Genomic DNA, 15,720 nt, shown 5'->3' with positions numbered 1-15,720 from the left:
GGAGGGTGTAGGCAGGTGGAGAAATCCAGTGTTTCTAGAAGACTGTTCAAACCACTGGTCTCACACTCTTGGTTCAGTGTACGAAGTTTGTGATTGGGGTTTGGGTGGAATCAGTTACCATACGTGTAATTTCCACAGGCTACTTGAGGCGTAAGTCCTTGTGGAAAGAAAGGTGCAAATGAGGTTGACCGAAGAAACCAGGCTGGTCGCCTGCTGTCGGGTCCCCTTCTGCCCCCAGGGCTCCCTAGGGCCGACGCGCTTTCCCCCCAGCCCACAGAGGGCGCTGTGGGCGAGTCCGCCGTACTGCCGGCGGCGGCCCGGGGAGGGGCCTCTCCCGCCGTCGCGGCCGCCTCCGCGATCGCAAACCCGGAAGACGCGCTCTAGCAGCTGTGAGTGTGCGCCGGCCCGGCCATGCAGCCCTTGGAGGTAGGTCTGGTTCCCGCTCCAGCGAGGGAGCCGAGACTGACCCGCTGGCTGCGGAGAGGCAGTGGGATCTTGGCGCACCTGGTGGCTTTGGGCTTCACCATCTTTCTGACTGTGCTGTCCCGGCCGGGAACCAGTGAGTGTGCAAGGCGGGGCGGGGCCAGGAAAGGGGGCGGAGCCGGGATGCTGGAGGAGCGGCGCCTGGAGCGCTCGGAGAACTGGCGTGGGGACCCCCGCAGTGGTGGGGGGAGGCGTACTGTGGAGGGGTAGTAAGGGCGTGGTGGGGCGGGTCCCCGGGAGGTGGGTCCTGGAAGGATCCGACTCTGGGTGCTGGGGTGGAGAGGCAGACACTGAACTGACCTCAGCTCATCAGAAGCAGAGACCCTCATGGAGAATACAAGCAAAGAAGACCAAGGTCCATTCTAGGACTGGGCTGACAGCTGCGAGGTGCCGAATGGGGAACACAAGCTAAATTGATGTATATTTGTCCCCTTAGTTGGTCATCGTAAGGCCCCTTGACTGCTCCACTTTGCACGGAGCTCCTGATTCGTGATTGGAGCTGGGGATAGTACACTGACCTTTCCCCTATAGCCAGATTTTTTGGGCTCCAGCCAGCCACAGGGGCAGAAACAATGGTGCCCAGCCGTCAGTCTGTTCTCTTTGATTCTTAGGTCTTTTCTCCTGGCACCCTGTATTCATGGCCTTGGCGGTGAGTTTGGGCTTCTTTTCTGCAGCTGATTCGTTAGAATATGCCCGTAGGGAAGCATCCAGCCTTCGGAAGGCGTGCAGCCTTTCTGAGGCTCAGAGAGGTGGGGGAAAGAGCAAGGGCCCCATCTTTCCCTGCAACCTATGATTGGGAGACATGGAGGGCTGGGCTGTAGTTAGTATCAAGTGGTTGAAGGGGGTTGGGAGAGTATGGAAAATGTATCTTTCTCCCCTAGGGTCTGAAAGGAGGAAGTAGAAGGGGTGTTGTCCAATCACCCCCCCCCCAACACCCCTACCCCCTCAAAGTTCAGAACTTGCTAAAGATTTGCTTAATATTGGTCAAGAAGTGGGAATCATTGCCTGTGGAGGAGGAGGAGGAGGTAGGGCATGGATGTCAGCCTGAGTGATAAAACTTCCACTCGAGTGTTGATTCTCCATTGTGCCCAGAAATCCTGACCTGTGATGCAGGAGGTCCTGGTGGGAGTTCTTTGGCCTCCACCCTTTGTACTCCCTGTTTGGATGTATGAGAGCACCCCTTTTTTCTTAGGCCTCCAAGCTGGCCTGAGGCTCATGGGCCCTCTCCTGTGTTCACAGTTCTGCCTCTGCATGGCTGAGGCCATCCTGCTCTTCTCGCCTGAGCACTCCCCGTTCTTCTTCTGCTCCCGAAAGGCTCGGATCCGACTCCACTGGGCAGGGCAGACCCTAGCCATCCTCTGTGCAGCCCTGGGCCTGGGCTTCATCATCTCCAGCAGGACCCGCAGTGAGCTGCCCCACCTGGTGTCCTGGCACAGCTGGGTAGGCGCTCTGACCCTGCTGGCCACTAGTGGTCAGGCACTATGTGGGCTCTGCCTCCTCTGTCCTCGAGCAGCCAGAGTCTCAAGGGTGGCTCGCCTCAAGCTCTACCATCTGACTTGTGGACTGGTGGTCTACCTGATGGCTACAGGAACGGTGTTCCTAGGCATGCACTCAGTGTGGTTCCAGGCCCAGATCAAAGGTGCAGCCTGGTACCTGTGCCTGGCACTGCCCCTCTATCCGGCCCTGGTGATCATGCACCAGATCTCCAGCTCCTACTTGCCAAAGAAGAAAATGGAAATGTAAGTTCCTCTGAACTTTGAATGTAGGGGGACACTTGCCTTGGACTTAAATGTTTCCTCTGGTGACCTTCAAGGGATCCACTTCAGAAGTGGTAGGATTTTTGTACTTCTTAGCTGAGCCAGGGGCCACAGAAACCCAAACTGCTATTGCTGACGACGATTCAGGGGGCCCAAATGGGGAAATATACTGGGTGCAAGTGGAAGGTGATGGGGGGGGGGGGGGCTTGGTCCTGAAGCCTCCACTCTTGATGGGACACAGAAGTGTTGGGCGGCGGTGGTGATGGTGTTGGCAGTCATTTCTTGCCTGTGCTCCTGATGGAGAGTTGGGTTACGGTAACTTATGAATGAGCACAGTGGCTCTTTGGGTCTGTTGGAGACAGCAGTGTGGAGAGAGCCCATGGGTTGTGGTTCCTGTAGGTTCTAATGTGCAACCTTAGGCAAGTCACATGCCTCAGGACCTCAGTTTCCATATCTGTGTCATGGGTGAGTTTCTAAACAATCTCCCAATATTCAGTGTCTGTCAGGTTGATGTCACAGAACACTCTCCCCGCTCTGGAACGGTGGCTGGACCACTAAGCAGACTCAGGATGTGATTCATACATTTGTTATTCTCTCATCCCTCTGAAGGGACAGGTCTGTCTTTGTGGCCTTCCAGGAATCTGTGCCAATTTGGCTCCTGGACTAGGGCACAGAAGGTCAGGCACTGTGGAAAGAAGGGTCCCATGTGAGGCTCTTTTGAACTCCAAGACAGTAAAGGCACTAAAGTCACTTTAAAGCTTTTGAAGGAGCAGAAGGGCATTGGCCTAACCAAGCCTATGGCTCCTGGCTGGGCGTCTTAGCTCAGTTAAGAACTTCCTTTAGCCCACCTCAGAATCTGGGCTTGAGGGCTGCATGTCATGGGTTTGCACCTTCCCCGACATGTGTTCTCAGTGGCAAAGTAGTCCTGAGCTTCTCATGTTCAGCCCTTCCTAGGGCTCACATTCTTGCCTTAGCACATAGCTTTATGTAGGTATTCTGAAACTTTTAGAACAAACTAAGAGCTAAGGAAGAGGGGTAGGGCTTTTCTGATCTGGGGAAAACAGTCTCCCTGGTCCCTTTCTCAGCTAAGCTTTTCTCAGTTGCAGTCTCTTGCCAGCTCTTTGGTCTAGGAGGGGGCTGAGTTTGTTGCCAGTTGGCAAAAAAGGGCTGGGCCCTCTTCCCTGTAGAGACCCCTCCTTGTTCCAAACTGAAGCTAGTTCCCCAGACCATTCTCAGTGGTGAGGGCTGGATGCCGGACTGGTTAACTGTGATCTGGCTTGGTCGCAGAGATGGGACCTCCATAGATCATGACAAGGACTGAAGACGGCTAAGCCAGAAAAGCTGATGTTGAGGCAAGTAAAGACAGCTCAGGGGATACTCTGGGAGGCCTGGGTATAGGGGCTGGACCTCCAGGTCCCAGAAGCAGGGCAGGCGTTCCTAGATGGCAATAATTTAGATGTCCCAGGTCTTCCTAAGATGTAAGACCTTCCTGTCTGGGTGGCTCGGAAGCAAGGAGGTTGGTATGATTTAACAGTCCAGGAATTGGGACTGCGAGGGCACAAGCATCCTCTGAGTGGATCTCATTGGGTCAGATGGCATCTCCAGGAGCTCTCCAGACCCAGAGCATCTAAAGGGGGTCTGTGCTGTTCAGAGGGTGATTATACCTGTCTTATTGTCTGCTCTTCTCTCTCAAACTACCCAATGTGGTCTGAACTTGGAGAAGATGGTTCCTGGGGCATTCTTCCCTAGTGTCACTTGGATCAGGGACTCCATCTCCTCTCCCCCTGTCACAGCCAGTGCTGGGAGTCCCATCCTGTCTACAGCAGGGTGACAGGGCCGGTGAGGTTCACCAGCTTCTGCGAGCCAAGCAGGCAGCGCCATAAAGCCTGAGCCTGCCTGAGGTGTTGCCTCCTCCCAGGTGGTGCGGGGGCTGGTGGGCGGGCGGGCAGGCGGGCTGACAGCCGGCAGTTTGCGTGGGCTGTGCCAGCTGATGTCTATTCCCAGCCCTCGGAGGAAGGGGGAAGTCATTTATATTCTGCAGGAGGAAGGGGCGCCAGCTGTCACCTATCTGACCAGGAGGCCTGGAGGGCAAGGGCACAGGGCCGAGAGGAGGGCACAGGTGGTCTTCTGCTTAGCCTGACTGCACTATAGGGAGTAGGTCACCAGGAGGAGCCCTTCTTCCCGGTTGGCCAGGTTGTGGGGGGACTTCTGCCCCCCTTCTCTGAATCCCATCACCACCTGCCCTCACATCCTGGGCCAGCAGCTGGACAACCATTAGACCTCAGTGCCAGGGCACTCTTCCTCCAGCTGGGAAGAGGTAGCTGCCTGCTACATATGCCTCCTGCTTGTGTGTTTCCTCCTCCCTACACCCTCTGTTTCCCCCACCTCTCTTTATCTCCCCATCTGGGATATTAGCTGGGCTCCTCAGCAATGAGGCAGAGGCCTTGGGGGAAGAAGCGAATGTCTGCCCTTTTGCCCTTGTTCCCTGGCTAGGGAAAGCTGCTAGTAGTCAGCCTGTACTGTCTTTTTTAAAAAAAGCCAGGGTGCTCAAATTAAAAAAAAAAAAAAAAGCATGTCATTTGCACAAATTTGCATATCAGGCTCACTAAGACTTGATTCCAAATATGATATTTTAAACTCAACCTTGAGGACATTAGAAATGTAGATGTTTTTTGTAACCAAATCCAAATGGTAACAGGATTACCAGTCTGGGTTCAGACCCCCTCCCTCAGCCCCCATCTTTCCCGTAACCACTCCCCTTGAGCCCCACCAGAGCTGGGGTTGGTGTTGAATGGCAGGAGCCCTGTGTCTTGGGGAATTAATTCTTCCAGCCTCACCTTCTTGGCTGTTCAGCTGCATCAAAGGTAGGCCGCCGCCCCTTGCCAGCCTGTTTCTCCTCTCCCTAGCATCTCACAGGGCAGACTGCCCATCCCAGTCCCTGACACCGGCCTGTCCCTTCTTTCTCATTGTCTCCACCCTTCCACCCCCGTGCATGGCTGCTCTGGGTCTTGTTTTTCAAACCTCACTGTGGGAGATCTAGGCATCTTCCCTGAGCCAGCTGGCTGCTGTGCCAAGGCCTGTTCAGAGTTAACAATAATCATTAGCTGCACAGTGCTGGGGCCTTTCAGCTCCAGGGCTCTAGGCACTTGCAGGCTGAGTCAGCCAGCCCTCACCTTCCCCCTCCTTCTGGGCAGCTAGAGTGTAATGGAATGGGGAGGGGGTGGTCAGAGTCTCACTTCCTAACCATGGCTTGAGGCTGCTTTCCTTTGGGAGTGGGCCTTGAGCTTCCTCTGGGTATATTACTAAGGCCTTTTCACCTGACAAAGATCAAGACGGGAACACAGCGTAGGCTCTGCTGAGAGTGGCAGTGGCCGTTGTTGACCCCGAACCTCCAGTACTCCTGTTCTTCCTTCTGTTATCTGTCTTAACTTCCAGAGGACACCCCTGGTCCTGATGCCCCAATCTCAGCATTTCTGGTGGCCCTTTGCAACCTTAGGGAGCAGGGAGGCTTCTGGGGGTAGTGCTCTACTCTTCCTGTATCCGGTTGACCTAAGAGCCTGTGTATCATGCAGTAAAAAGCACATTGGCCTGGGAACCAGGAGGGCTGCAGTCTACATTTGCTCAGCTCCTAACACTGGTGTGGCTGTGGGCAAATCACTTACTGTTTGACCTACCTCACAGGGATGTTGTGAGGGTTTGATGAGAAAATGCATGTTAACAGGCATTGGAAAGTCCAAAGTATTAAATGTAAAGAGGTGATAGTATGTTCTTGTCCTTGACTCTTTCATTCAACCTGGCTCTGGGTTTGATGCTTCTTTTATAGGGAGGCGATAAACAGTTACGGCTAAGATGCTTAGAGGACCCAAGTCCCTGGCAGCTTGTGTCGTCAGCCATCCCGAGAGCACACACACATTTCTTCCTTCTAGATGAAAGGTCAGCTCTCGTCCACTCCTGTCAGGAAAGCCACCAAGCCCGGCAAAGCCAGCCCTAAGTGCTGCTAGTTTCAAGGCATGGGGCTGGTGTAAATCCGGAAATCAGTGCAGTTGTTCCCTCATCCAACCTGAAGTTCCTGGAACTGGTCTGTCTGAATCTCTCCTACCTAATTCTGCACTTCTGAGGGAAAAGTGGAGCAGGCAAGCCAGGGAGGCAGGAGCAATAGTAAGGGACACAACACCGCCACCCTCTCTGGTTTCCCCTGTAGCCCCAGGCTGAGCAAGGCCCGCCTCAGGCCCTCAGGCCCGGCACTGGAGATGTAGAGCTGACACGCTGCCCCTAGCTTGTTCGCAGGTTTTTTCTCTTTCCTCATTACAGGCTCTTGGAGTAGGATCACAGTCCCCTCCTCAAAGGACTTTATTGGAATTAAAACACACACACACACACACACACACCCATGACAGCAGTTCTATTTAAATGTCAAATTAGGGGAAGGATACTTTCCATTCCATTTGAGAACTGCCAGCAGTCTGCTGGGAGTGCACAGAGAGAGGCAGGAACAACAGCAGTGCAGAGGCTCCAGTATTCAGTTTTTTATCTCAATTGTTTTTTTCTATCCTGGGATCCAGCAGTGAGACACTAGTCAGGTGTTGTGGGCATAGCCTGAGCAGTTCTCACCAGCACAGGCACAGAGCAGATATAGGTGACATACAGGAGGACAGAGCCCCAGAACTGCCCTGGTGGGTGTTTTGAAGTAGACAGTCCCCAGCACTGGGCTAAGCTTAAAGCAGACCCAAATTACATCCAGTAAGAAGCCTTCCCCCTAGATATCCACCCAGAAGGCTTGGCTAGTCACCAATGTGTAGGGAATAAGAGTTCCAGTTTTTAATCTACCCGCTATTGTCAGAATTTCCCAGATGATTTTTTTTTAACCTCTGCTAAAAGCAGATTAAATAGCTACTTCAGGCCATTCTGTGGTACCAGAGGATTCAGCTCTTTGTCCCACTGAGTATACATGAGGGGCCCCCAGCACCCGTCTCTTTAAAGCAGGTTGTGAGTTATCTCACCGGGCTCAGGACTGAGCTGGGCCTTTCTAGCTAGACCCCACCCAAAGCAAACTGGCCAAGTGAGGGACCAGTGGGAGGTGAGGGAAAAGCAGCACCTAGTTCTGTCCAGCTACAGTGCTTCCCCCTCCCTCCCCGTGTGCCTACTTGCGTACACACACACACACACACACACACACACACGTGCATATACACACCCCTAACTTTGGGGCCAATGACTCTCACCTTATGCATGCCAGTGCTGTAGGGTGCCTGGAAGGCTCCCTGCAAGGCTCTGTGTCCTGGCTCACAGAAAAATGGTTCTCAGACTGTGGTTCCACGCCCTCTATGTATGGGACAGTAACCACACTGACACAGACTAGAAGGCCTCAGGGCAGATCTAAGTATCTTTGCCACTTGGTATTTCCTACCTGACAGCGTATAAGCCTGATGAAGGGGCTTGATGAAGCGGCTGCATTAGCCTTCCTCTCTCAAGCCCCAGGAAAGGACGCATCTGGCACAGGCTCACTGTAGCCAGACCAGAAAAGCCAACCTTCCTACTGCATAGGCCTGAGCCTTTTCTACATTGTGGATGAGGAAAGGAGCTTCACGGTGGCTTCCTGGGAGACATGGTAAGTGCTACAAGAACTACAACTGCAGAAGGGAAAGAGGTGAGAGGTCAAATGGAAAGGAGAGTAGGCTGGCCAACCCAACTGAACTTTCTACTTCTGTTCCACAAGGCAACTGTCCTGTTAGCCTCCACCACTCCGCCAAAATGCCACCTAAGAGGAGCTGAGTGCTACAAGACATGGTAGACAAAATTGCACGTCTTGGCCAGAATCTTAGCGAACTTCTTGTGGTTTGGGGATGGGGGTATGGAGCTGAGGTGCAGCCATGGCCTTGGGAGGTAGGAGAAGGGAGCACCACAACTTTGCAGGCTCAGAGACAGGGCTTGGCACAGGCCATGACAGAGGGGAGAACTCCCAGCAGTCTTCCCAGACCTATTCTCTTTACCAGCGTCCCCTTCTTGGCCAACCTCAGCCACAGCAAAAGCTGCTTTGAAAAGATGAAAAAATGCTATTTAAATGTAGACTGTGGGGGCACTCTGGCATCAACATCTGCCATTGCGCTGACTGCCAGCCCTGATTTGTCTGATGTAGCTGGAGTGAGGTGTCTCCATCCCTTCACCACTTTGGTTGTTCCTCATGAAGAAAACAAGACAACTTTCCAGACAGCGGAGGGCTGCCCTCTGGCCAAGATTTTATCAATGTAGGAAATTCGGTAATGATTCAAATTCCTTTCTTTCTTCTTTATACCATCTCCTCTCCCCTTTTGGAATCTACCCCGACAATCCCCTTCCAGAAGTACCCAGAGAGTACCCAAAGAATTTGCCTGTTCAGAGTTTAGTAGAATCCAGTAGAATCCAGTCCAGTAGAATCCTGATAGACTGTGTCTGTACCAAGAACCTGGGGGTTGCATTTCTCTGTTGTATGCAATGCCCAGGACACGCTAAACTATCTGTGAATATTAACTTGCCCATTCGATGAATATACTTTTAGCCAAACTTAGTTACCATTTACAGCATGCAAAAATACAGGTAATAATCAAAATACTGAAACTGAGCTGCTTTCCACCAATTCTTCTAATCTAGTCCAAGTGTTTTCCATCGCACGGTTAGTAGGCTTCATCCAGACTTTTAAGAAAACTCTGTGGGGAGGCAGCCCTCCTCCCCAGGGATCTAGGAAGGCTTCATTATCTATAGGCTGTAGTCCCAGGTAAAGGAATTTCTAAACTCTCTCCTGCTGGTCAGTGGCATTTCTTTTGAGAATCCTATCAGGTTGGGAAACTATGGTCTGCTGGCCAAAATCAAGCCACTGCTGGGTTTTGTATGGTCTGTGAGCTAATAAGAGTTTTAACATTTTTAAATGGCTGAAAAAACTCAAAAGCCATGTTAAAAGTATGTGAAATTCAAATTTCAATGTCTGTAAATAAATTTTTACTAGAACAGAGCCACAGTCATTAGTTTATGTACTGTCTATGGCTGCCTTCCTATCACAATGGCCCAACTAAGTAGTTGTAACAGAGAGTGTATGGCCTGCAAAGCCTAACGTATTTACTATCTGGCTCTTTACAGAAGGAGTTTGTTGACCCTGGTCTAGTTTCATGCCTGGATGTGGATTCTACCCTTGCCTTTATAATAGCATTAAATACCTCTCCTTACTTAGGCCACATACTTCTGAGGTAGAGAAAGCCCCACCCACAGGCTGAAAAGATAAATAAAGCAGTCACAGACTATGCCAGAACAGAGACTCAAGCCAGGTTTAATGATCATAGTCTAGTGTCAGAGCCCAGAGGCTCCAAGGTCTGCCAGCCTGGATTGTACATAAGTGGGAGGGATAGGATCCCGGACTGGGAGGCCTGCTTGCTTTGCCAGCAGGACTACGAGGAAGTACAGAGGAAAGAACACACAGAAAATTGGTATCAGTCGGCTTTACTGTCCCCAGCTGAGTGTACTCTCTCCTGGCCCCTTCCTAGGAGCCCCATAAATACAAGCAAAGAAAAAAGATCACAAATAATCACATAGATTGTAGAGCCCTGTCATATTCTGTCTCCAGGGACAGCTGCTTCCTGGGAGACATGTCTCGTTTATGGGTGCAGGGTGGGGGGAAGGGAGGAAGTGATTTCTCAGCCTTTTCTTACAACCAGACCTGGCAGTTTCCTACACAAGGTTCTAGTGAGCTCATATATACTGAATACCTAATCCCCCAAGTAGAAAGCTGCCTTTGGGTTCTATCAACTGAAACCATGGGAAGAGGCTAATTGGTTCAATCTCTTGGTGGGGCAGCTAGGCACATCTACCAGTCTTTCAAACGAGGGGCCTACCTAGTGGACACAGTAGGGATATAGGGCCTCATGAGGGGCCTTTTCCTGGTCCCTAAACTGGGTAGGACTTATGAAGAGAATGGCCCTCTTAGTCCTCAGGAACTCAGAATGCTCTAGAAGGCCAATTTCATTTGAGTTTTAAAGATTTTCAGAGCCCTAGGTGGTGCCTAGCGGGAAATTGCAGCATGGAGATGAAATTTTCCCAGGTTCCCTAATAAGTCAGAGGAGGGATGCCTGGTTCCTATAGCTCCATTAACAAAATCCCCAGAAGTCTCTGGAACATAACCAGACAAGTTTTCCTTCACGCGCCTGTCTTTCCGGGGCAGTTAACACAGGGAGAACAACTTCTAGCTGCTTGCTCCCCTGCCAGTTTCCTTCTGGGTCTGTCATTGACCTAGTTATACATTTATTTCTCACATACATGGACTTTCATCCAAGGAAGGTTTCGGAGGGGTCTGAAGACCCAGCTAGCTCCTCATGGGCCCTTCTCCCCAGGTGCCCTGACCTGTGGTTCTCCTAACCCCAGCCTTTGCAGAGAAGTTATTTGGTGCCAGGGAGATGTGGGTAAAGCTTCAGGGAGTTCAGAAATTAAAAGTACAAGAGTTGGTATTTGGGGAGCCTGGCGCAGTCACTGTCTCTCCTATGGGATACAAAAGCTGTGTGCATGAAGCTGTGAGCATAGGCGGAACCCACTCTGACAGGGGACGTTAGTGGGGACTGAAGAATCACTGTCCTGGTGGAAGTCAAGGTGCTGGTGTGCATGCGTACCTATAAGCGTGCATACCTAGGAGCATGCAAGTACTTGAGGGAAAGGCTGCACCTCTCCCAACAAACGAGGTTACTAATTAAAGGACGGACAGCAGTCTTGACATCCCAGGCACAGACAAGGGGAAGATGTTGCGTTCCGGTCCCCTTTCCCAATCCCAACAGGCAGCAGGAGTCAGGCCCTCCTAGCAAGCAGCCCTCACCCACAGGTCGATGACACCTCTTGGAACCTAAAAAGCAGGTGAGAAAGCTAGAAGATCTGGAGAACTTCCAATGGACAGGGAACTTGGTTGGGAGAAGGGAAGACACTGAAAAAGACCAACATCAGAGGACATTTTCACCTGTGCCCTGCTGGTCCCCTTGCCAAAGCTCAGAGCACCCATCTCCCAGGGCCTGCAGTATAGTCAAGGGGCGCAGTCATCTCCAGACCCAAAGTATTCTGCAGCCTTGGATGGAATGGAATGTTGGGCCTGTTCTTAAGTTCCTCTGGCCTGACCACCACAACTGCACAGACCTCTGGCTGAGAGGGATGGAGGTGGCAGAACTTTCCTTCTGAGAGTTCAGTGCCACTGTCTGTTACAAGGCTGCCTAGAACCTTGTGGAGAGGGGCAGAACTCTAAGCTGCACTCCGCTTGCCATTCTGGGGCAGAATTCCAACCCCTCGGATAATGAAATCCCGTGCTTTGGCTCTGCAGCAGGGTGAGATCTAAGAGAGGCTGCTTTGTCAACACAGAGAAAATACATAACTGGTTCCCTCCATGCCCAAGCACAGTCTAGCCCAGCTGGGGCCAGACTTTCCAGGATTCCTCCCGTTGCAGAGCAGCGTATTAGGGAAAACTCAATCCCACCTGAACTTGCTAAGAAGCCTGAGAGAAGAGACGGCAAACACGAAATCAGGTACGTCCAGCTGGATGCTACATAATAGAGGCTGATTTACCCTCCTCCGCCTAGTGTGAGGCAGCCCCATATCCCACGTCTGTGGCAGGCACCCATGAAAGCTCTGCCTCCGGCAGCCCCCACCCTGGTCTGACACACAGGTGCTGGGAACCAAATGATAATCAAGGGTTTCACCAACCGGGGAATTAGCAAATCTGGAGCTTATCCCCCATCTACAAGTTTTGTGATGGCACGTATGCTGTGATGCAGACCCCCTCCGTTCATGCTGTATCCCTCTGTGCCACTGGTTCCGGGACAAGGGACAGATACCACCTCTCACATTGTTGCCATATCTGACAGGCAACAGGCCAGGCTCCTGCAAAGATCCGTCCATCCAGGACTCATCGGGAAAGAGAGGCATTAGTGGGAAACCTCACAATAGCTTTGGGGAGCATTACTGATTGAGGCCTCAGCCTTTTCCTGACTCACTTTCCCAAAGGTTTCCAATTTCCCCAGCTGTGAAGTGTGACTTCCTGGCCAAAGAAGATACTACAGCTCTTCCCCAGTGTGGCTCCTATGGAAGATCCCCCCAACCCCCAGCACACACAACACCGCAGGTGTGGGTGGGCAGAGATAGAAAAAAAAATTTTTTCCCCCAAATGATTCTCTTTTAAGGAGCTAGGGATGACCTCAAAAAAGTTTCGGGAATCTGCTCTTCCCCCTGCCCCTACCTCATTCCCACCCAACTCAGACATGCTCCTCTTCCTCCACCACACTGAGAATTCCCAGGGCTTTGGGTAAGGGTGTAGCACTTGCCTAAGGATTTGACATACCCATATTTGAAAATCGTGGCAGCCACACCCTGGTTGAGGTCTATGCCAGCTATTGTACCCGTGACCAATTCCCTCACGGTCAGGGGGAACCCACTCCCTTGGGCAGCCAGCCCTCTCTTCCATCCCCTCATATCCTTCAGGGGTGCATTACCTCTCCTGGGGTAGAATCTCCCCACCAACCCATCCTGCTCACACCACAATGGGTGTATCAGAGAAGACCGAGCTGACCGATTCTGGATCCGACATCCTCCGCTGGCCCTTGCCTGTTGCCTCGGGCACTGGCAGGGTGTTGCCTGGCTTCAGCTTGCCATTTTGACCCTGCCCGGGGCCAGCAGGCTCCAGGAAAGCCACCCGCCGGTCAAAACCATCATCCTTGTCCCCACCGGCCATAGGATCATGATTGGGTGTGGTACTAAGCATGGAAGAGCTGAGGCTGTCTCCTTGATGGCTGGATGGTTTCTCGACACCCCGGCACCAGCATCGGCAAGGGGTTAGGTACAGGTATATGAGGACCAGGACCACACTGAGGATACAGCCCACTAGGGTGGTATAGGCTGTGTTGAGGGTGTCGTGGTGTCCGTGCAAGGTGAAATTATACACTTTCAACTCCACAGACAGTGTCTCGTTGAAAGCCTCCCCCATGGCATAGCAGGTGTACACACCCCCATCCTCAACCTGCACCTGCTGGAAATGAAGACTGCCGTCCTTGGACACGGTCACTGTGCTGTTGGCCACCTCATCTAGCACCCGTTCATTGCTTGGCGTCACCCACACCTTGGTCATGCCCTGCTGCTTGGTGTCACACTTGATGGTCAAGGTGTCACCCAAGTGGGCTTCCCAGGCACGCTCCTTGTACTCGCTGCAGTTGAGGAAACTCAGGTTGAAGACATTGTGCAGCTTTTTGGAGCTCATACAGTACAGGTCCTCCTGAAAGTCCATCACGGAGCTCAGCTGCCGGTACTGCCAGTGCGAAAAGAGCTGGTAGAGCTCACAGTCACAGTGCAGGGGGTTGTTGTGCAGGTACAGCCCGTTCTTGACCCATGCCGGCAGCTTCTGCAGGTCGGGCAATGGCAAGTTCTTCAGCTTGTTGGAGGAGAGATCCAGGAGTGTTAGTTTGGGTAGCTTGGCTCCTTCCTTAACCAGCTCCAGAGGGAAGCGGGAAATCTGGTTCTGGCTCAAGTAGAGTTTCTGCAGCTGGGTCATGTCGTCGAAGGCGCAGCGGTCCACTGCCATAATATGGTTATTGTAGAGCAGCAGCACCTCCAGCGCTTGTAGTTCACTGAACAGGAACTCGTCCAGTGTACGGAGCTGGTTGGAGGAGAGGTCCAGGTAGCGCAGGTTGGGCACTGGGGAAAAGGCCTCCGAGGAGATGAAGTTCAGGTGGTTGTGGCTCAGCAGCAGGGACTGCAGGTGGATCAGGCGTGTGGGCGTCCACTCCGCCCGCAGGCGACTCAGGTTGTTGTGGCTGAGGTCTAACAGTGCGGTGTAGCTGGGTAAGGAGTGGGGCACGTTGGGCAGCTGCTGCTTGGAGCAACTGAGGATGTTGCTGGCGCACAGGCAGGCAGCAGGGCAGCTAACCACAGGACGGGCGGCCCTGGCCACCTCAAAGAGGAGCAGGAACAAGGACAGCAGCAGGAGCCAGAGGCCTCGCGGGTCACGCTGGGGTTGCATAGTGTCACTGGGAAGGGCGAGGAAGGCCACCAGCAAGATCTGGGAGGGAGTCACCCGGGCATGTTCTGGTGGGATAAGGAAGGAAGGCTCACTTTGACTACAGGCTTCAGAGAGACAGCCTGGGTTTGTGGTCATTAGCGCCTCTGAAGGGAAGGACCCTTCCTCCTCCCTCCCCCCCTCCTTCCCCTCCACCCCAACGCTGGGCTAGAAGAGAGAAAGAGATGCTGGGTAGTTCCCAAGTGCTGTGCAGGCAATGGGCTCAAAATACTGGGCAGAGGAGGAGGTGAGCACACGGGCCTACCGGGTTGGGGTCACAGGAGTGTAGGATGCGGGGTATGCCCGGGATTGTTAGGAGCTGTTGGTTTCACAGGGGTTGCAGCGGGTTTGACAGCAGGGTCAACGGGGCCTCTGGGGAGGAGCCGAGGGAAGGTCAACAGGGCACCGGTTGGGTAGGGCGCCTACCGACAGGGCTGAGGGTTCCCGGGGCCTGTGGGGGCGGGCTCCCCCCGGGACCGCTGGTCACTGCACCTGCTCGGCAAGGACGTGTCTCAGCCCATGGCGGGTCCGGGAGCTCCGTCGCGGCCTCCCCCGGCGCCTCACCGGCCGGCCTGTCGCGGCGCCCGCCTTACGCAGGCGCCCGCGCCCGGCCACATCGCCTCCCGGGGACTCGCCGGGCTCCGCTCCGCCGCGCCGCCGCCTCGACCGCCGTGCCCGCCAGAGCCCACCGACCACGGCCGCCGCCTCCGGCTCCCGCGTGGAGCGGTGCGGGGACCTGGAGACGCCGCGATCCGAGCCGAGGGAGCGGCGTGGGGGCAGCGAGCACCGCGCGCGCGCCCGTCGCCGGAGCCTCGGGGCGCGTGCGCGCGGCGGGGGCGGGGCGCACGTGCGTGTGTTTGTGTCGGAGCCGGACAGGCGGCCGCGCGCCAGGTCGTTCTTTCTCGGAAGGGGGTCCGGGCGGGGACCTGAGGACGGAAACTGTCAGGAAGGGACCCTGGCCCCTAGCCCCTCTCTGACTTCCTCCACCTTCTTCCATTCTCTGCACAGCCCCCAAGCTTCTACCTACCGAAATCTCTCCTAGGGAAACTAGGTCTAGCTGGAATGAATCCGCGGCAACTGACTCCAGGGCAGGAAGCGTCACATGTCTTTTAATCCTACAAATTAAAGAAATCTGGCTGAGCGCCCGCCTGTCAGTGTTGGCGGGAAATTCATTAGTCACGTTCTGAGGTTCCCCATTTCTCTCTCTAGGGCTGTGAAGTCTCAATATTTGGGGGGGGAAGCTTTGGGGGGAAGAGCCTTGTTTTTGTGTTCGTTTCAGTCTTGCTATTATTCCACGACCCTTGGGGTAACCACTGAAGGATACATTTCCACAGCCTGCAAGCCAGGGAGGTAAAGGAGTGGTGGTCTTTGGTGTATGTCCAGGCCCCGGGATCCCACTTTCCCAGGCTACCCATGAAGCGATCCCTACTGCACCCCTGA

The 15,720-nt window shown here is 53.6% G+C and overlaps 2 protein-coding genes across 2 annotated transcripts; one reads left to right on the top strand and one right to left on the bottom strand.

Moving 5' to 3' along the window:
• The first annotated feature begins 376 nt into the window (after positions 1-376).
• Positions 377-6,036, top strand: LOC125912295 (probable transmembrane reductase CYB561D1). The gene is made up of 3 exons (XM_049616633.1): positions 377-559; positions 1,095-1,132; positions 1,723-6,036. The coding sequence occupies exons 1-3, from the start codon at positions 412-414 to the stop codon at positions 2,224-2,226; spliced, it is 690 nt and encodes a 229-aa protein (XP_049472590.1). The 5' UTR covers positions 377-411; the 3' UTR covers positions 2,227-6,036.
• Positions 6,037-9,516: 3,480 nt separating this feature from the next.
• On the bottom strand, positions 9,517-14,304 carry AMIGO1 (adhesion molecule with Ig like domain 1). Its single transcript, XM_049616632.1, has one exon. It carries the CDS (start codon positions 14,242-14,244, stop codon positions 12,763-12,765), a length of 1,482 nt encoding a protein of 493 aa, XP_049472589.1. The 5' UTR covers positions 14,245-14,304; the 3' UTR covers positions 9,517-12,762.
• Positions 14,305-15,720: the final 1,416 nt, after the last annotated feature.

Source organism: Panthera uncia (assembly GCF_023721935.1).
Source record: "Panthera uncia isolate 11264 chromosome C1 unlocalized genomic scaffold, Puncia_PCG_1.0 HiC_scaffold_4, whole genome shotgun sequence".
Classification (NCBI taxonomy): Eukaryota; Metazoa; Chordata; class Mammalia; order Carnivora; family Felidae; genus Panthera; species Panthera uncia.
This window is presented reverse-complemented; position numbering and strand designations above follow the sequence as displayed.